General features: G+C 60.1%; 3 protein-coding genes and 1 long non-coding RNA gene across 6 annotated transcripts; 2 read left to right on the forward strand and 2 right to left on the reverse strand.

Moving 5' to 3' along the window:
• The first annotated feature begins 228 nt into the window (after positions 1 to 228).
• Positions 229 to 3970, forward strand: CXCL16 (C-X-C motif chemokine ligand 16). Of its 2 annotated transcripts, none has more exons than XM_088142142.1 (6): positions 229 to 568; positions 666 to 789; positions 897 to 979; positions 1125 to 1337; positions 1424 to 1633; positions 2458 to 3970. In XM_088142142.1, the coding sequence occupies exons 1-6, from the start codon at positions 229 to 231 to the stop codon at positions 2493 to 2495; spliced, it is 1008 nt and encodes a 335-aa protein (XP_087998268.1). In that variant the 3' UTR covers positions 2496 to 3970. The 2 variants fall into 2 exon arrangements, with proteins under 2 accessions (XP_087998268.1, XP_087998269.1); XM_088142143.1 differs by having other exon boundaries at positions 1424 to 1605.
• A 3537-nt stretch (positions 3971 to 7507) lies between these two features.
• Positions 7508 to 8634, reverse strand: MED11 (mediator complex subunit 11). Its single transcript, XM_088142182.1, has 3 exons — positions 8476 to 8634; positions 8256 to 8386; positions 7508 to 8154 (listed from the first exon to the last, which is right to left on the reverse strand). The coding sequence occupies exons 1-3, from the start codon at positions 8588 to 8590 to the stop codon at positions 8017 to 8019; spliced, it is 384 nt and encodes a 127-aa protein (XP_087998308.1). The 5' UTR covers positions 8591 to 8634; the 3' UTR covers positions 7508 to 8016.
• Positions 8635 to 8896: 262 nt separating this feature from the next.
• On the forward strand, positions 8897 to 15950 carry LOC148215842 (uncharacterized). Its single transcript, XR_015796463.1, has 3 exons — positions 8897 to 9040; positions 14859 to 15062; positions 15745 to 15950. It is a non-coding gene; the product is annotated as an uncharacterized LOC148215842 (long non-coding RNA).
• On the reverse strand, positions 10563 to 18682 carry ARRB2 (arrestin beta 2). Of its 2 annotated transcripts, XM_088142111.1 has the most exons (15): positions 18518 to 18682; positions 18036 to 18066; positions 16689 to 16749; positions 16093 to 16137; positions 15224 to 15420; positions 15019 to 15078; positions 14836 to 14903; positions 14377 to 14512; positions 13543 to 13627; positions 13189 to 13261; positions 12853 to 12990; positions 12563 to 12646; positions 12410 to 12489; positions 12276 to 12330; positions 10563 to 11247 (listed from the first exon to the last, which is right to left on the reverse strand). In XM_088142111.1, exons 1-15 carry the CDS (start codon positions 18538 to 18540, stop codon positions 11154 to 11156), a joined length of 1230 nt encoding a protein of 409 aa, XP_087998237.1. In that variant the 5' UTR covers positions 18541 to 18682; the 3' UTR covers positions 10563 to 11153. The 2 variants fall into 2 exon arrangements, with proteins under 2 accessions (XP_087998237.1, XP_087998238.1); XM_088142112.1 differs by lacking the exon at positions 12276 to 12330.
• Between the last annotated feature and the right edge of the window lie 67 nt (positions 18683 to 18749).

The following is an 18749-nucleotide window of genomic DNA, read 5'->3' on the forward strand; positions in this document are numbered from 1 at the left end:
CCGTCCCGTCCCGTCCCGCAAGGGCTCGAGTGAAATCGCCCCGTTCTGGAGGGGACCGGTTCCGTGTCCGTCCGTCCTCCGAGGGGAGGGGGCGGGAACGGCGCTGGGCGAACCAGGGACTATCGCCTGCCTCCCTCCGCGCCGCCCCGCAGGAAGCGCAGGCGGGCCAGTCTCCTCCGCGCCCGACCTGGCCGCTTGCTCGCTCGCTCGCTCGCTCGCGCGCCGCAGATGGCCGAGCGCAAGTCCCCGCTTCGTTGCGACGGGCGTTGGGGCCACGCGGAGCGCCGGCGGCCGCCACTTCCTCTTTGCCCGGCCGGGCAGCGCCCGCGAGGGCAGCTCACGGGAGAGTTCGTGCCCGGCCCTGGAAAGCCCCGCGCTGCCCACGCGGCTCTCCCGGCTGCTCCGCCTTTCGCTTTAGCTCTCGAGAAGAAGGGGAGCAGGAGAACGTGGAGGAGGAAGATGTCGGCGGCGGTAGGCGCGTGCTGCGGCGGCTCCGGCCTCGGCCTTATCTTCGCCCACACGCGCAGCCCCCTGGTGCTGCCGCTGCTGCTGCTGCTGCTGCTGCCAGGTAAAGCGCCCCGGGCGACGCTCTCGGGAGCCCGGGTCGGGAGAAGCCGTCCCCCTTCCGCGTTCCCTCCTGACCTGCCGCTGCGCTCTTCCCGCAGCCCTGGGGAACGAGGGGGGAGCCGCTGGGAGCTGTCAGTGTGAGAGATACAGCGTGGAGCCCCCGCTGGTCAAGCGGTTCCCGGACCGACTGGTGGCCTGGGAGCCCTGCCTGGGCTTGGTCAGGTGAGCACCCATCCTGCAATAGCCCTCCTTTTGTTGCTGGGCGGCGTCAAGCCTGGCGGTGGCTGCCCTGCCGCCCACCCGCCCACTTCTGTCCTTCTCTCTGGCAGGTTTACCTTCCCGCAGAAGCGGGTGTGCGGCTTGGCTGACGCCCCCTGGGTCCTCAGGTTCACCTCTTTGAAGAGGGACCAACGTGAGTCTGCCCCAAAGGGAGGGCTGCAGGGATGGAGAGGGAAGGGGGAGGGGCTTGGAGGCCCCCCACTTTTGGGCAAAGTGCTTCAGAGACTCCTGAGATGGGCCTCCGTTGCCCAGCTGGCACTGTGTTTCTTTCTCAAAAGGAAAGGGTGCTGCAGGGCCCAGCACCTCCAAGAGATGTTGCCAGCCCAGCACCACCAGCTGTGCCCCACTTCTACTGCCTCTGAGCTCCACGGGCCCAGCCCTAGAGGTGCAGAGGGAGACCCCCCAATCAGAGCAGGTGCCGTCCTTCACTACCACAACTGCTGCCCCAGCCCTTGAGATGGCGAGGGGCATCACCGCGCTGCCCTGGAATGGTGAGTCTGGGGGCAGAAGGGGGCAGGTCCCTTTGGGAGGGGGATTATGGAAAGGGCACTAATTCTGGGGGCTGGTCTGATTGCAGGTGCCATTGCTGCGGCCAGCCCCAGCCATGTTCCACAGGAGGGTCTGCCAGTGGGGCCCAGCCAGACTACTGTCCTCTCTGCGCTTGGGGTCGTCCTTTTCCTTGTGGCCGGGACTGTTGGCCTGGCGTGCTGGAGGAAGCCCCTGGGGAAACCCCGGGCAGCCCTGGTCTCTGCGCATCAGGTGGGAAGCCCTGCCTCACTCCTGCCAGGTCCATCTTCTTCTCTGCTGTTTGTCATTAGCCATTTGGGATACTCGAATAGAAAAAGATGCCTTGTGGGGTTCTGGCAAGAATTTAAAAGATCTGAAACAAAAGGTGCCCCGGAGCTTCTCTATCCACCTTCTCTGGACCCCTCTTCTCCGGGGTCCGCAGGCTGTCTCTGCCTTCCCTGCCCCACACCCTCATTCCGCCTGTCGCCCGCTTGGCGCTCAGAGCTGGGCAGAGGGCTGGATCAAGAACGCGCGGGTTGTCTCTCCCACAGAGAAGCTCCCTGGGATCGCTTGTTTCAGATCTTTTATATTCTTGCCAGTTGCTGGCTGTGTTACACAACCTTGATTTACACACCTCCCTCCCTTTAAGTTTTTATTTCTCCAGCCGGTCTATTCTGTTAAAGCTTCGAACCTACGGGGCTGGGTGTGCTCCTAACCCCCTTAGTGCCTCAGGGGTCCGTCTGTCCTTCCTAAAACCCCATATTCTTCTTCACCTGAGCTGTGCAACAGTAGCTCCTTTGAGACGCACAGCTGAGCACCTGCTCACAGGAGAGAGAGAGGAGCGACTAGTCCGAACTTCAAGGGGAAATTGCCTAACGGAAGTGAAACAGAGATCCAGCAGGCAGGCGTTTGGGGAAAACCTCTTGGCAAGAGGGAAGAGGAAATTTCCAGATTTCCAAGTTCCCCCAAACCCTCCATCTTCCTCCCTGGGCAAGCCCCATTGCCAGTTTCCACTGCTTTCTAGCCACCTTCTTGTCCCCCCCCCCCATCGTTCTTAACACTTCCTACAGCTGTTTTGGAGCTAATCTTAATTTTTTCTTTCAGGTGTGGATGTTGAAACCTGGAGCAGAACCCGCTTCTAGGGCAGAGCAAATGCAGCAGCTGTAAGAGGCTGTGGGGGACTGGGGTGGAGGGAAGCGCGGATGTGAAGGTTCAGCCTCGTCCTGCACGTGGACTCAGGGATGTCTCAACACCGATGAGCTCTGGTGCTTCTCTGCAACTGTGGCTACGTTTTTTGGGTCTTGCCCTATTCTTATGGACCTTTGACTTTTCCTTTTGTACAAGATAGATACATTTTTGTAGAAAAAGCAGCTTCCACTGGTGAACTTTCTGTCTAATAGCACAGCCATAACCGAGTGGAAGCAGCTCCTTGAATTCTGAAGCAACAGCGTCACGAGGGGCAGACCAGTTCCTGCCCTCTAAGATAATAGCAGCCAAGCTCGACTTTCGGTTCTCCAAAGATGGAGGTGTGGAATCATACAGAGGACCCAAAAGCAAGACGATCAAGGCGTCACTGCAGTGTTTATTAGTCAGTACGCACTGGAGGGGAACCACAGCGAGAGACTGTGAGGGAGTCAAGGAGCTGCAGATGGCAGGAACACTTCTCACCCCACGTCCCTAACTCAAACTTTGCTCACAAGCACCCAAGCCGGCATTCCAGCTGCCTGTGATAAGCGAGCCGCACCCTGGTGCTTTCAAGGACCTGCCGACATCCAGAGGCAGCCCCCCCCCACTTAGCTTAGAAAAGCAAACATGAAGACCGAGTAGAGGAGGAGGTGTGTGCGTAAGAGGAAAGGTGACAAGCAAGCGGCCTGCAGGCTGTGAAGATGTCTGGAGATTGGCGGCTTATTACGAGCGGGGACGATCGTTCCATGGCCAGGACCGCCGGCTGTGGGGAGCAGCCTGCCCTGGTGGGGGTCCTGCCTGGGTCTTTGCTGGGAGCTCAGCAGCAGTTAGAAGAGGAACTGCCACGCCGAGGCAGCACCTCACCTCGGCCAGTGCAAGAATATTTGGAAAAAGGCAAAGGTGGTATGGCACTTTACAGACTTTATATATGTATATAGACTTTATACGCTTTATAGACTTTTGCTTGAACTAAGCATTAAAGGACTGAGTACAGTGGAACCTCGGTTTACGAACTTAATTCGTTCCGTGACTCTGGTCGCACCCCGAATTGGTCGCAACCGGAAGGAAATTTCCCCATAAGGTTCAATGTAATTACCGTTAATCCGTTCTGGCGTGCAGGACAGGGAGGCAGCTATTGCTTGGAGGGAGAGTCCCCCTCCCTATGACGTGTCAGGGGTGGAAAATGGCTGCGGACCGTGTCACGGGAGGGAAAATGGCCGCGTATCCTGTTCGTACCCCGAGGCAGAGTTCGCAAACCGAGGTAAATTTTTGCAGCCGGAGCTGGTCGTAACCCGAAAAGTTTGTTAACAGAGGTGTTTGTAACTGTATTAAAGATGTATTTACATCACCTTGCAAGTCCCAGATGGGTGGAAAGCAAGAGCCTGGTGTTGGGGAAAGCGTGTGGTGCAATAAAGCATCATGCACAGCTTTGCCATGCTGTGGTGCGTCTAGTCCTTGGAAAGCAAAGAACCCTCACACAGACAAAAGAGATGCTCTAATATTTATTCATTTCAGGAAGGGAAAAGGACGCATACATACATATTCATATGATGATGCAGGCATACGTAAGAAAGATCTCAGGTGACTTTCTGCCCCTCTGTTTATCTACTATCTGCAAAGAAACAATAGCCTTGCTCAGAAGAAACAAATCAATTCAGGGCACCAAACGCCAGGAGGAACCCACTTGCCTGTGGAGCCCTTGGGGGTCTCCGAGCTTGGAAACGTTTGCAAGAAAAGAACCCCAAGGACTCCACAGTGACCCTGAGCTACACATATTCACCTCTCTTGGTAGCACTCTCAAGGCCCCTCCTCATTGGTTGCTACGGGGATGTTTGTGGTAAGATTTTTACAATCAGCCTGGTTCACACCAAGGGTGCTGCACATTCTTTTATGTTTCAGTTTTATTAAGTGGATCCCATTCATCGGCAGCCTCTAAAAACATTCTTCACCCAGAGAGCTGTTTTCCTCACAAAGGTTTTCTGCATGACTCATATCTGGAAATACCAGCTGACGCTTTTTTCCTTATGTCTGCTTTCACTTCTTGTAATTCATGGGGTTTTCTGGCTAAAGTCGGAACAAGCTAAGCAGGAAAGGAAAGACTCAGTTGCTGTGGATGATGTCATCTCGCCCCCACAAGGTGCCAGGAGCTGTACCAAGAGCAGAGCAATCTCTTCGCAGGGCAGCCCCACCGGAGGACTTGCTTCGCTTGCTGGTTGGACGAGCAAGGCAGGTGTGAACGTGTGCACAGGAGGCACTCTCTGTGTGGGCATTTAGCGCAAAGCAACCTGCACTGAGCTATCCTGTTTAGGAAGCTAGGGGGGAACTGTGTGTCCAAAAACAAGACCACATTTGAAGTTCTGGAGTAAATACTTGTAAACAGAACGTGGCTGAGCGTGGGAGCATTTTGAGACTGACTGAAGGATGTGTGGGCGGGGAATGGGGGTGGGAGGGTGGGGCAGGTGGAGCGAACTTGCGACTGCAAATGTAGAACACCTGGAACAAATGTCTTCATTTTTCAGATCTGTGAGTAACTTTATAGTAGAAACGGTGGAGATCATCCTGCACCCATTGGGAGCTTCCCCCCTCCCCTCCAGTACCAGCGTCTCCCTGCTCTGGCCACAGTCCAGAGATTCTAGTCTGCCATGATACCAGTTGCTCTGCAACAGCTGGAAGTGGGGTGGGGAGGTGGGCTGGAGAAGCTCTGGCTCAAGCTTCCCCCCTCCCCGCGAACAGTCTTTTGGGGAAAGCCACATGCTCCAGGAGACCTTCACCTCCCAAGAAAAAGGCCCCCCTCTGGCGCCTCCAGCAGATGCTGGAGTTGGGTAAATGGGGTCCTGCAAAGAGAACTCTAGCTGCGCGGCCTTCACTCAGCTGTGCTGGGGTGGCGCAGTAGCCTGCAACACCCCCCCCGGCTCGTTCCCCTTCCCCCACGCTGTTTGTTCAGGCTTTGCCTGGAATTTCCCACAGGACTCCGAGCACATCCTAGGCAGGGAGCAGCCCTGGTCACGGCCCCAGAGGGAGGCGGGGGGTCTGCAGAGTCTGCTGGAAAGAGGCCCTCTCCTGGAAGATGGTGCCCAAGGCGGGAGGGTGGGCTCCCCCCCCCACAGAGGATCTTTTGTCTGGAGAAAGGAAGGGTCCTCCGAACTCTGGCATTCAGACTGGCTTTCGGCACCTGAGCTGACTGGTCAAAGGGGCAACATGTACTTCAGCCTCTTGCTTTTTTCTTAGTTTTATTAACCAGGGAAAGGCACCAAAAGTCTCTTGACTTAGGCTCACCTGGTGACTTCACGGACACAGCATGTAGGTTTCTTGTCAGTGGGTGGAAGTGGTTGCCCCCTGCCCCTTTTTGACTCCCCAGCCCAGACTCCCATCAAGGACCCATCAGGCCCAATCCTGCCTAGGTTTTCAAGACCAGCCAAGGTTAGCACGCCCACCCATCATGCTCAGCACCATCTTCCAACATGGAAGAGGTGGAAGAACGGCAAGACGGGTCTGTGGCAGACATCAGAGGAAAGGAAGCGTCACCCAGCTAGCGCCAAACCGTCCTGCTGACTCGCCATCAAACCGCGGCTTTCCTGCTCTTCCTCTTCTTCTTCACCCACTTACTCTTCCACCCTCTGTTTCTTCTGCAATTCAGCCCTCTCCTGAATGCCCAAGCCACCTTAGCATCCTTCTTTCGTAGCCAGCGTTCAATCCACGTTCGCTCTCGGTACCGCACGTTCTTGTCGCTGCTGGCCGCACCGTGTGCAAATGACTTCTCGCCATACCCAGTTTTCACTTCTGCCTCACAAAGCTCCTCAGTTTTTGCTCCTTTTCACCAACAGTGAGTGGTTCCTTGCGCGATTAGTAATGAACCAAATCAACAAATCAGCGGTCATGGTTCCCCCTTTTACCCTTCCCTATCAATTAGCAGTACTCTTAACTTCTCAGAACCCCTTTTTGCCCCCCCCCTGTTCCGATGTACTTTCTGCGCCCACAGGGGATGTCCTCAAAAGGCGAGCAAGGACAACTGGCGCACCTCCCAAGCAGCCCGGAGGGCTTCTTCCTGCGCCAACCCACCGCGTGGAATGCTGCAGAGGCTGGAGGGTGCTTCTCCCTTGACAGAAAAGGACACTCTGGTTCTGAAGGACCCCCAGCCTGGCTGAGCAGAGGGAAGGCAGCTGGAGGAAGGGGCAGGGGTAGGCTGGGTGGGTGGGTGGGAGGGAGGGAGGAGAGGCTGTCTCCCCATGAGATTGTGGGAAGGGAAGAGCAGCTTAGGGTGGGGTGGGTTCGGCTGGGCTGGCGAGCAAAGCTGGTTCTAGTGCCCGGCTTGGGTATCTGCGTGGCCTTTCCCCAGTTTCCGGGGACTCTACCTCCATCCCGGCCCCCAGCCAGGTTTCCCCAGTCGTTCCCTCTCTCTGAGAGGCCCACCCAGAGCAGCTCGCTCAGCCCCTCACCTTCTCCCTCCCAAACAAACCGGCCTTGGCAAGATGTCTTTACGGCCATCCAAGAACTGTAGCTGTGAAAATGACGCTTTTCCCAGGCTATTTGGAATCTCTAAGCCAAAAAGTGTCGTTGGATGGCACCAACTCTGGAGCCAGGAGTGATGGAGTAAACGCTGCTCTTGCCTAATTCAGTAGACCTCTAATCCCCCTAGTTCTCTGCCCCCCCACTTTCTAGGAACCATTCCACCCTTTCCTCTAGTCCCACGCCTCACGATGAGCTGACTGGTCACCCAAAGCCTCTGTAAGGCGAGGGGAGCTCTCCCCTGGACCAAAATGCCCTCTGCGCAGCCTGACCACCAGATCTCTCCCTTCACATGCCCATGGGCACAATGCGCACAGCCCAGGAGGTGTGCCCGGTGGTTCCAAGGGGCAAGAAGCTGAGCGGTGGGGTGGCCATCCGGCCAGGGGTTGGCGCAGGGCTATTACGCCAGGAGAGGAAGCTGCCTGTCTGTCCCAAGACTGCCAGAAAGCAGCTGCGCAACGAGGAAGCAGAGACGGATTTATTTGTTGGCGTGGGGAGCGCCATCCTGCAGCGCGGGGCTTGGCAGAAAACGGTTAGGGGAACCTGCGCGTCAAGGTCTTAATTCCTAGACTCCTAGACGTGGAGTGCTGGGTGGGTTTCAGGGCGCCATGTTCGAGAAACGAGGCGGCCGAGCACGGGACCAAAACGACCGGCGCTCAGCCTGCCTGCCTTCCTCGGGGCAGGCCCAGCTGCTTGGGACTCTGCCTGGGCCGACACAATGCAGTCGGCCCGGCCCGGTCCGGCGGAAGCAGCCAGCGATCCTCCTCCTCCTCCTCCTCCTCCTCCTCGTCCTCGTCCTCCCTCCGAGCGCCGGGGCCGAGACGCAGGCGGGAGCGCGCTCTTCCGCGCGAGTCCTGGGAACGGGCGGCGGGGCGCGGGCAAGTCCCCGAGGCAGGCAGGTCCGTCCGTCCGTCCGTCCGTCCGCCGCGTCCAGCGGGCGGGGGCGGCCCCTTCGGCCGCGGCCCCCGGGCGCTACTGCTCCAGCATCTGCTCGCAGGCGCGGCCCAGCTCCCCCAGCTTGAGGCGGGCGAAGTCGACGCGCCGGAGCGCCATCTGGCAGTCCTTGCGCGCCGCGTAGCTGGAGCCCTCGTGCGGCTGCCGCGTGGCCACCTGCGCGGGAGGGCGGGGTCAGCCGCGGGCTCCGCGCCCCCGCCCGCCCGCCCGCCCGCCCGCCCGCGCCCCCCCTCCCACCCGCGCGCCCCCCCGCCCACCTGCGTCAGGTAGCGGATCTGGCCCGAGAGCTCCGCCTCCACCTTCTGCACCGAGGCCCCGAACTGCGCCGCCTGCCGGTCCAGCAGCCGCTCGCTGGGCTTCTCCTTGGATAGCTCCAGGATCACCGTGCCTGCGGGGGCGACCGGGGGGCGGGGGCGGCGTCAGCGGGGGCGCCTCTACCCCGCCCCGCCCCCGCCGCCCCCGCCGCCCCCGCCCCACCTGCGCTCTGCAGCGCCGCCCCGATCTCGCGCTCCAGCTCCTCCAGCAGCCGCAGCCGCTCGTTGGCCAGGCCCAGGCTGTACGCGCCCCCCGCCGCGGCCACCGCCATCGCCATCCCGGATCCGCCGAGGCCCCGCCCCTCCGCGCCTGCGCCCTTCGGGGCGTCCGCGCTCGCCGGAAAAGAGCGAACTGCAAGTCCCGGCGGGCCGTGCGGCGGCGCGCGACGGCGGACTGGTGTGCGGCGCGGGGGCTGGCGGGAGCATGTGGGGGCGGAGCTGCAGGGACGGGAGGGGCTCTCGCGCGGCTCGCGCGCGCTGCTGGAGCGACGTGAGCCGGCGCTCTTCCATCGCGAGGGCGGGGCGCAGCTCGCGGAACGGCCCGCCCCCCAGCGGCGCCCCCCAGGCCAGGGGGTCCGGGAGCGGCGGGAGGCGGAGGCGCCTCTGAGCGAGCGGGGCGGCGGCGGCCGGGTCCGGGTCCGGGTCCGGGACGGCCCTCCGCGCTGTCTTCCAGGCCGCCCTCGGAAGCGGCCGCCCTGCAGGGGCAGCTCCAGCGCGAGCGAGGACAGGTGAGCGGCCCGGGCGCGGCAGCAGGTCGCCCCCCGGCGGATCTTCTCCGGAGCGCCAGCGCGCCAGGCAGCCCTTCGCCGCGGGGGAGGCCGCCCGCCAAGCGTCGGGGCTGGCCCGGCCCCGCCACCCGCCCTCCGGGGCGCTCGTCCGAGGAGGGAGGCGCCCTCGGCGGGGCGGGGAAGCGCCGGCCCCGTGCCTGACCCGCGGGCGCCGCGCTTCCCTCCCGCCGGCATGGGGCGCCTCGCCCGGGGCTCGCCGGCGCGAGAAGGCGGAGCTGGAGCGGGCCCGGGCCCGGGCGCTGCTGCGGGAAGGCTCGCCTTGGAAGCCCGCGGGATGAGAGGGGGCCCCGGAGGCCGGGCGGGTCAACCGGCCCAGCGAGCGGCAGGAGCAGTGAGTGGGGTGGGGGGGCGCCCCCCCGCCCGGAGATGGAGGCCCGCCGCCCGGGCAGCCGCCGGACTCCTGAGCTCGCCGGAGAGGTTTCCCCCGTTCAGGTACCGGAGGGAGGAGATGCGCCTCCGAGAGCAGCTGGCGAAGGCCGGCCCGTGAGTGTCCTCCTCGCGCGCCCCCGCCCAGCTTCGGCGCCGTCTGCGGGCCTTCAGGGGCGCGAAGTGCCGGTCCCACCGTCTCCCCCCCCCCGCAGTCCTGCTGGGCGCGCGCGGGTCCCCGGAGGCCTCCAGGCTGACCCAGCACAGGGGCCTGCCCCGAGTGAGTGAGGCTGTCGGGGAGGAGGGGAAACTGCAGAAAGCATCGCACCGGCCTTAACTGCGGGGGGGGCAGGGGGAGCTGGGAGCTTGGACGCTGTCCTCCGCCCCCCCGGGGCTGGTGCGGATTTGGACGGAACGCGGGGGGGGGTGGGCTTCAGCGCCTTTTCTGAGGAAGCAGATTCGGTAGGCAGGCGGAACCTGGGCTGGGCACCTCTGTCCCGCGCGGCGGGTGCCAGGGAGAGGCAGCCTGCTCTTCCGTTGTGGAAGAGGGGCTTTGGAGCCCGTGTCCTGAGGAGGACGCAAGCTCTTTCCCTGCTAGGTGGCTGGAAGCGAGCCGGCTGCATCTCGTTTCCTTGGAACGCAGGCGCAAGGCTGCAGGTGTGTCCCCACTGGTGGTCGTGGGTGCGGATCTGCTGCCGCTGCCGCGGCGTCACCTGCTCGTCCGCACTGGCTGAGCGCTGCGCGGGGGAGCTGTTGGGGGCCACCTGGGTGGCAGGGGAGGCCATGCACGGGAACAGCTTGTCCTGCTGCTGCCTGCGACGGGCAACCTGCATATTTGGGCCTTGCTGGTTTTGGGCCCAAGTGCCGGGAGGCGGTGAAGACCAGGACTGATGAAAGCTGCGCAAGGGGCTTTGCGGCCAAGGTGGGAGTTTTTCTGATCGGCTGTTTGGAGGTGGCTGCCCGGGTGTGGATGTCCTCTGCAAAAATGGGCAGAATTGAGTAAATTGGAGACCTGCTGATAAGCAGAGATGTCCTCTTCAGCTGGGTTTCCCCTTCCCTCTCCCCCCTCCTTTTATGCCCAGGAAATTAATAAAAGTTGTTTCAGTTCACGGTTTTATTCAGTTGCTCTTTGCTCAAGCATCGCAGTGAACAGCTGGTCTATATGCCTCTTTGGGTGCAGGTTCATGTCTGGGGGGAGGACTTGGCCAAGGGTTGCCCTCCCCAGCCGGAGCAATAGGCCTTCCCAGCCCCCCAAACAAAATGCATCCAAAGCTGCCTTTATCCCTGGATGAGAAAGCCCCCCCTTTTAACGTGGGGGCCAATTCCATTACCAATGTCTTCCAAAGCATTTAAAGTAGGAGATACAAAAGAGAATGGGGGGGGGGAGAACAACAGCAAAGTGGTGCTTTGGGGTAGAACCATCTGACAGTAATGCCCAATAAATGACTCCAGTGCGCAGGACGGGGGTGGGGGGTCCTTAGACATCAAAATCTCTCTTGGAAAAGTACGCAGTAGCAGCAGGGGAACAGGAGAAAAGCTGGGATGACCACCTTCCCAATTTTAGTCACATGAAAACCCCATCCCCAGTACAGCAATAAGACAAGGCAGGGGAGATGGAAACAGCTCTGAGAGAAGAGGAGGTCATCGGACGGGACGTTTGTGGGGGGGGTTGCCCCCCAAGGGTTTCCTAGCAGAAGTGGTCGGTGTCCTCATCATCCTTGAGGCCTTTCAGGCGCAGGCGGGCAAAGTCCTCAAACACGATGTCATCATCTTGCCCGTAGCTTCCGGGGGGGGGGGCGGGGGAGAGAAAGAGGAAGGGGTTTCAGTGCTGAGAGCAGACTGGTCAGTGCTGTTCTCTCCGCCCCACCCAATTTGCTTTTGCTTGCAGAGGCCCAGCCACGGATTGTGGGGCTGATGCTTCCCCCAAAGCAAGAAAGCCCAGCGTTAGAGCAGCTGGGGGGAACTGGGTGCCACAGAGAGCAGAAGCTGCTTTGGGTCAATACTCTTGGACTCAGGCAGGGAGGTAAGATGACACACGCGGTTCTATGCAAGGAGGTTTAGGCCCCCCTGCTCACACGGTCCTGCCTCAGGGGCCAGAGGCTCACGCACCCTGCACGCGGGACAAAGTCAAACATGTATCGGTCTGCAGGTTTGAGTGCCGGCTTAACTGTTTATGCAGATTCAGAATAAAAAAAAATGAATTTGGGAGGGACGAAAGCACGGACCTCTTTCAGTGCTTTGTAACACCCCCTTTGGTTGAAACGTCAACGTCTAAAAGTTTCCTACGTATTTAACAATACTGAAGTCTAGTGACTGTGAAAGCCGCTCCAAAAACTTCATTTCCTGTAACTACTTTTATGTTACTGAAACCTGTGGGAGGATTGGAAATGTGCAGCGCAGGCAAGGAGGATGCACTGGACAAAGATGCCAAGGATATTTCTTTCTGAGCTAGAAGAGTTTGGTAAGGAAGGGTGGGAAAAGAATTCCAAGCAAGAACAGCACGGCTCTTATCGGGCTACAGGGAAAGCTTGGGAGCTGGCGTTTCCGCCCAAGGGCCTGTCACAGCACTCAGTGAAGGGATCAACCTCTGCCCCAACCGTGTTCCAATCTGTGAAAGATGCATTAGCTTCCTAGTGCGTAAAGGTGTGTCAGCTTCTGCTCACTTTGAACTAAACTTCTGCAGACAGGCCGATTTTCTCTATCCCCCGCCCCATCTACAATGCCCAAATACCCAGAGAGGAGGTGCTCCGCTCTGCGCTTCTGTTCTTTACAGCCCCCGGAAGAGACCCCCACCCCCAATGCCTCTTACTTGGTTTCAAACTCAATCAGATTGGCGTAAACCGGCGTGTCTGATTCTGGGACAGCTAGGGAAGAACAAGAGGGAGGGATGAGGCAGTTGCAGGGGAACGACCTGCCCTGGGGGGAAGGGGTTCGGAGCCTTACCGGCTGGGGGCTGTGTAGGAGAAGGCTGCTCAGGCGGCTTTGGGTGCATCAGGACAAAAGGCAGTTCCACAGCAACATCCCTGGCAGGGAGAGAAGCCTTTGGTCACTCATGGAAGGGGGGCCAAGACCAGGCGGCCCCTGCCCAGTACTTACCCTCCCCGGGAGACCACCAACTTCACTTTGACCCTGTAGGAGACCAGGACGCCCAGGACTTCCTTGCTGGTACCCTCCGTCACGCTGCAACGCAAAAGAGGGGAGGGCTGGGTTGGAACCACCCACCACCTCTTACTTGGGAGAAAGCGTTCCTGGCTCTCAAAGGAACAAATCCACAGACCCAGCGTTCACAGGGCCCAGCCTGCATGGGTGCCAAGGGCCATTGTGCCACGGCAGCCAGAGCAGGCGCACCCTCCCTCTGCAAGAGCGCCGGGGACGGGCTCGCTCACATGGTAGAGGAGGCCAGGTTGGTATCCTCGTGCTTCAGTTTGCCGTCAAGCGCCAGGCCCCGCTTTTCCCGATTGTTGCTCAGCAGTGGCGTGAGCGTGTAAACCTTGCAGAAGGTGGAGCTGGGGGCCACCTGGTCCCTGGCAGGAGAGGAAAAAAGACAGAAGACAGGTCAGAAACGCTGTGCTCCGCATTTTCTCAATGGGGCCTGGGGGAAAGCAGGCCCGAGTCCCCTTGAGGTTTCAAGGATACGATTTTAACAAAAAACGGAGTCCCCGCACTGGACTCTGAAAACGAGTATTTGTTTGGCTGGGAGGGCGGGGGGTGGGAATACTCACTCCTGCTCAATCTGAGCCACGGGACACTTGTACTGAGCGGTGCTGAAGAGGCAGATGTCTGCGTACTGCCGCACTGCCAGAAAGGAAGGCAGGTCAGTTGGGGGGGTGTCCCCCTCCCCCTCTTAACCCAGAAAGGGGCTCAGGCTTGCCTCTCCCCTGCCCCACCGGTCCTCAGGGGATGTGGCACATGGCCCTGCGGGACGGGGGCGCAGCTGCCCAAGCGGGAACAGGCTTGGAGCCTCAGCCTGCCTGAGCCCCCCAGGTGCTCTGCTCTGGCTCCGTGGAAGAGGATCACCTGCTCTGAGCTCCCCCCACCCGCGAGTCAGGCTTCCAGCCAGAGGGGCCCCTTCCTACCGGCCACCTTCACTTTCTTGACACTTTTACTGGAGTTGTTGGTCACGTGAACATTGACGCTGATTGGCTCACCGTGGTAGTAGAGCTAGTGGGGAAAGAAAACAGGCACATGTGTGGGCCCCCCACTCTTGCATGCCAGATCCCCGCAGTCCCTTCCCCAGCCGGGACGACCAGCTCACGGGCCGGGAGGGATTGCTCGGGTACAAGCGTGGCTTTGCTGTTGGGAGGAAAAGGGTTTCTCGGAAGCTCACAGCCTCAGTTTCTGACCGGGCTCATAGAAGTTTAAACACCACCATCTGCAGAGGTGCTCCTGGACAAATGGTGACAAGCAAACAAATCAATAAATGCAGCTCCCAGAGTGTTTATGCTCCTGAACACCGGTCGATATTTAAAAAAAGAGTTTATAGATTGTAGCAGCTGATAACTGACGAATCCACAAGGCTTGGCTTTTCAGTTTCCTATCCAATCTCCTCTTGTCATTCTACCTCACTTACCCCTCAACTTGTAAATGTTTTACATTTCCAAGTTTATCCTGCGTAAGTATACAACTACCTGTATATCTTATGAGGTTTTTTTGGGGAAGGTACTTTTCTTACTATACATGGTTTTGTGTGGATTTTTCCTTCACGTTAGCTTTTCTGTAAACTCTTTTCCTGATACGCTCGTTTCTAAAAGCGGTTCTGAATACAGACGTATTTCTTCGCAGTTCCCAAGTTACAAGCTACGTTGCAAAACTTGGGAAAGCCGCGTTGTTTCCTGTTCAGCTTCCTGAAGGGTAAATCGTTACGTTTTCAGTAAACCGCAGACCAGGGCATAGCGAGCGTCCCCTCTTACCTCCTTGTCGAGGGAAGCTTCCAGGTGTAAAGAGCGGTCGGACATCAGGAAGTGGCGGGTGGTCTCAGCCGTGGGCTGCGGACCAGGCTTCTCAGGGGCGTACTGGACTTTCCGGATAACCAGGCGGACCGAGTTCCTGGGGCGGCGGCGGTGGTGGTCAACAGAAGCAGGGGAAGGGAGCAAGCCCTGCTGCCCGGCGCCGAACTTCCTGTCTCCATGCTCAGCGCCTGGAACGCCCCTCCCAGCACGCATGGGGCACTCACTCTGCCATCCCTGCTGAACGCAGCTTGGCTGGGGGACGGCTTTCCATAAGCCCGCGCAGGCGGGCAGGGAGACCCCAGGAGACTCGGAGATGAGCAACAGAAAGGCGCACGCTGGGGAGGGCCTCAGGGATGGCAGCGCTTTTAAAACCACCTGAGCCCTCCCTGCTGGCTCTCACGGGCTGGGCTGCTCACCCACCTTTTGTGAATCTTCTCGTCCAGGTTTTTGGCACAGAATGCCCGAATCTCAAAGTCCACTCCACAAGCCTGAAAGGGAAAGGGCCGTTCTAAGGGCTGCCCGCCTGGGGCTCCCAATCCTACCACTTCAGCACCCTTCCTGCCACCAGAATCTGCCCTCCTCTGGTCCCCACCAGAGACGTACCTTCCCTGTGTCCTCGGGCCCTGGCTGCAGCGTCACTGAACACGGCAGGTTCTGGGGGATCTGCGGAAGAGATGGAAGCGTGTGCTGGGGGGGCTGGTCTTGGCAGGAGGGACTTTCCCAGCCCGGCTACTGCTCTGCCTGGGACAAAGGGCGGGCCCGCTTTGGGGGTGGAAGGGAAAGGGGCTGTGGGGAATGGCTGGCTTACCAGGAAGCTGAAGGGGTGGGCATTGGCACCCAGCTTGCGCAGCAGTCGCTCCTGCAGGCGAGTGAGTGGCTCAGGGGTGCTCTCGGCAGGGGGGAAGGCCTGCCAAGAGGCCAAGAAGAGATCTTTGCGGAAGGAGAGGCCCAGGACATCCAGGTCCTCACGGCCATAGCGGAAGGCGCAGGTCAGAGTCACGAACACTGGACAGGGTGGAGGCTGTGTTAGAGGTGCCCCCTTCCAGCCCCCCAATACTTTGAGAGAAAGAAAAGGGAAGCCAGAAAGGCCAGTCCTGCTTCCTGTAGGCCAAAATATTTTGAGAGCTGTTTCTGGGGTCCCGCACCTTCCCAATGCTCAGTCCGAAGCACAGAGTTATGCTGCATGTAGGGACCGCCTACCTAAACCCTGAGCTTAAAATGGCATCCCGTGACCATTTCTTGTTTGCAATAAATGTCACTTTAGGCTGAAGCCCCCTCCCCACCCTGGTTTTTATTTTTCAAATTAATTCTGTCTCATTTCCATCCTAGATGAGACGGCGGTCAATTTCTTAAAACCCACAACGTGCCAAGGCTGCTTCCTGCAAAGAGCAAAACAGCTGCCCGTTTCTGTCTCTGCGTTTCACATCCTTGAAGTTTTTGGCTTTCGAGGGGTCTGTTCTCTGAATGAAGGAAAGCAGCAGACACCAGCTGAAATAAACCTGCCTTTATGCTCTTTGCCTGCTTGATAAAAACGATATTTTGTTTTGTCAGGATTTCTCCAGCAGACTCCCCAAAATCTCACTTTCCTCTCCTCTCGCCTCTCCCATGCAAAACACAGCCTCCATCCCAAGGAAGGCTTTGCCAAGATCCCCTCTTCTTGTTTAACGTTGTACGCACCTTTCCGATCCTTGAGATATTCCGGGTCGACGAGAACGACACCATCTGACGTGGAGAAAGGAGAAAACAGGAGGTGGGTGGGTGACAAGAGATAGAGAGCCCCCAACCTAGATCCAAGCTCTTAGCTCCAACATTTCTCACATCCAGTTCTGGTTGTGGGAGGAGTCCTCCCAGTTGACCTGCTCTGCCCCGCTTGGAAGATTGAGAAGGCAGTAGCTGACTCGATCTCTCGCAACAAGAGTCCCACGGCAAGGAATTGAATTAGTTCACCCAGAAATAGCAGCCAAGCCTGCCTGATAGTTTCATTACAAAGGTCTCGGGGGCCGAACCCTTAAAAGAAGTTCTGCGTCACCCAGAAGCCTGCTTCCAAGGACCTGGCAGGCATCGGGGCTGACGTGCTCGCATCACTGCACCAACGCAGCACCTTCCTTCAGGCAGAACAGAACAACCCTGCAGCCTGGTCTATGCCCCGCTGCCCTCACGTTTTTGTGAAGAAACACCCTGGAGGGACCGGCCTTTCTTATGCTGCTTGCTCGCTGGATTTGCTGGGGGGCCTGGGGGGGGGGAGATGACCTTTGCTTCAGCCCTGCACTCACCAACGGGGTCAACTCTGTCCAGGTGGTCCACAAAGTCACGCTTTCCCAGGTAAACGGTGAGCTGGCGGAGAAAAAGGAAGGGGCGTGAACTCCTCTTGACAAAATTCAAAGGGCAGAACCCAGCCCCTCCCCCCTCCCCTGCAGGTTTAGTGCTACCTTTCCTCCAACTCAAGCCCCCATCTCCAGCCCTGAAACCCTTTCAAGCGCCCCCCCCAACAGCTTCATGGCCACAGCTTTGTGGGGCCAGCAGCCAGTTTCCAGCACAACCTGGCTGCCCAGCTGCTTCCGATACACCTTGTGACCGGCAGACAACTTGCATCGGATCTGGTCCAGCTCCAGGGGTTCCATCCAGCCCCTCTCCCTCCTGTAATCAGGGCAGCCCCTCCCCAGCACGCCCTGCTGCCTGATGTTTGCCTGCACCTGTTCCACTGCAGCCCCCCTGGAGCCTTGTTACTCGGCATCTCCGGGGACAGCGACAACCAATCTGGCAGAAGAGCATCACCAGGGACGTGCGGGGCATCAACAAACCTCCGGCCCCGCCACCGCCCTTGCCCAGCAGCCTCAGTTCCCCAGTAACCAGCCTCCTCCCTGTGGAGGGCCACCCCACCCCTCCCGCCTCCCTTCTCTTCGCTGCCGTCACGGTCGCACTCACAGTCCAGAAGCCGCAGCTCAGCCTGCTGATGAGAGAGGCCCGGCTGTCAGATTGGCTGAAGCACCAGTCCCAGCCTTTCTTTTCCCCAGCACCCCACCGCTTAGTCTTGCGGCTGCCTGCCCCTCCCAGGAGAGATGGCCCAACACCCTGAAGACTGGGCACCTGCGCTAAAACTGCTCATCCTGGACTGGGGAGGGCAGCCCCCTTTCTTCCTGAGGGACGGGGGGGGCTGTCTCACGCAAGTGACAAGCACCAGGCGGGGGAGAGTGCAAAGCACAGCTACCAGCTCTTGGCAAGCAGGTTCTGCTGTGAGAGGAAGGAAGCCGGGCGTGGGAGGAAGGAGGACCGGAAACCTGCCATCGCAATGGGGCGGGAGAGCCCCACCAATGGCTTTCTGACAGGCACCTCCAGCTCAGAGACCAGGGGTTCGTGAGACGCGTGGGGCCACCCAGAACGCTGGGCACGCTGAGAATTCAGGGAGCAAGGAATGATCCCTCTTGAAAGCGAACGCCACTGCGGGAGCAGCCGGGAGCGACCCGTCCACCTCCTCCCGCCCGGCTCTCCTTGGTGACAGAAAGGCCTGCAGGCGCAGCTGCAAAGGAGCTTATCCTTCGGGCTGCTACTCCGAGATCCTGGATTGCTGCTCCTTCCTCCAAACCCAGAGAAGCAGAAACAAGCCGCAGCAAAACACTTACTTTGCAGTTCGGGCTGGACTTTTTGAAAACTCTGTTGCAGAAAATAGGAACGAAAAAGAGGATGTAGTTACACAGAGCTCCCTTCCCTCTCCCCGCAAGAGCCAGAGTCCCCCGTATCACTCCCGGGACCGGGTGCCCCCCCCCGAAAGGAACCAGGTGTGATGCCGCAGAGCGGCGGGGAGCAGGTGCGGAGCCCGCAGGCGAAGGCGCGCCGCCGGGCCGCCTGACGGCCGCGGGGCACGCCAGGGCCCGGGAAGGAAGGGGGCCGCTCCTCGGACCCTCGCGAGCGCGCCGGCCCCCCCCCGCCCCGCCGCTCCCCCGGCGCGGCGGGCACCCGGCCCAGGGCAGCGCGGGCAGGGCAGGCCCGGCCCCCAGCCCCGGCCCCCAGCCCCGGCGGACTCGGGAGTGCCGGGGCCCGCGCGGGCCAGAGCCGCCCCCCGCCCGGCAGACGCGGCGCGGCCCCCCCGCCCCCCGTCCCCCACCTGGTGCCCGCCTTCTCCCCCATGCCGGCGGGGCTCGGCGCGGCTCGTCTGGTCTCGTCTCGTCTGCCGCGGCTGCTACTGGCGGGGCGGCTCCGGAGGCGCGGCGCGGCGGGAGGGCGGCGCGGACCGCAGGGAAGCCATGCCCGGCTTGGGGCGCCGTCACGTGGGCGCGGACGCAGCCAATCGCGGACGCCGCCCCGCCCTCGACGCCCCCCCGGCCGGCCGCCGGGCC

Source organism: Python bivittatus, unplaced genomic scaffold (genome assembly GCF_059951505.1).
Source record: "Python bivittatus isolate LINGU-HERP-01145 unplaced genomic scaffold, Pbiv_v1 ctg000370_np1212, whole genome shotgun sequence".
NCBI lineage: Eukaryota > Metazoa > Chordata > Lepidosauria > Squamata > Pythonidae > Python > Python bivittatus.

Excerpts from the sequence above, each read along its gene's own strand:
- MED11 (XM_088142182.1), bottom strand. The coding sequence starts at position 8,590 with ATGGCGATGGCGGTGGCCGCGGCGGGGGGCGCGTACAGCCTGGGCCTG. Across the intron at positions 8,387-8,475 it reads GGCGGCGCTGCAGAGCGCAG|GCACGGTGATCCTGGAGCTA; the intron begins GTGGGGCGGGGG and ends TCGCCCCCGCAG. Across the intron at positions 8,155-8,255 it reads AGATCCGCTACCTGACGCAG|GTGGCCACGCGGCAGCCGCA; the intron begins GTGGGCGGGGGG and ends CCTCCCGCGCAG.
- ARRB2 (XM_088142111.1), bottom strand. The coding sequence starts at position 18,540 with ATGGGGGAGAAGGCGGGCACCAG. Across the intron at positions 12,991-13,188 it reads GTGGCTCAGATTGAGCAGGA|GGACCAGGTGGCCCCCAGCT; the intron begins GTGAGTATTCCC and ends CTCTCCTGCCAG. Across the intron at positions 12,490-12,562 it reads TTGGTGGTCTCCCGGGGAGG|GGATGTTGCTGTGGAACTGC; the intron begins GTAAGTACTGGG and ends TCTCCCTGCCAG.
- CXCL16 (XM_088142142.1), top strand. The coding sequence starts at position 229 with ATGGCCGAGCGCAAGTCCCCGCTTCGTTGCGACGGGCGTTGGGGCCAC. Across the intron at positions 790-896 it reads CCCTGCCTGGGCTTGGTCAG|GTTTACCTTCCCGCAGAAGC; the intron begins GTGAGCACCCAT and ends TCTCTCTGGCAG. Across the intron at positions 1,338-1,423 it reads CACCGCGCTGCCCTGGAATG|GTGCCATTGCTGCGGCCAGC; the intron begins GTGAGTCTGGGG and ends GTCTGATTGCAG.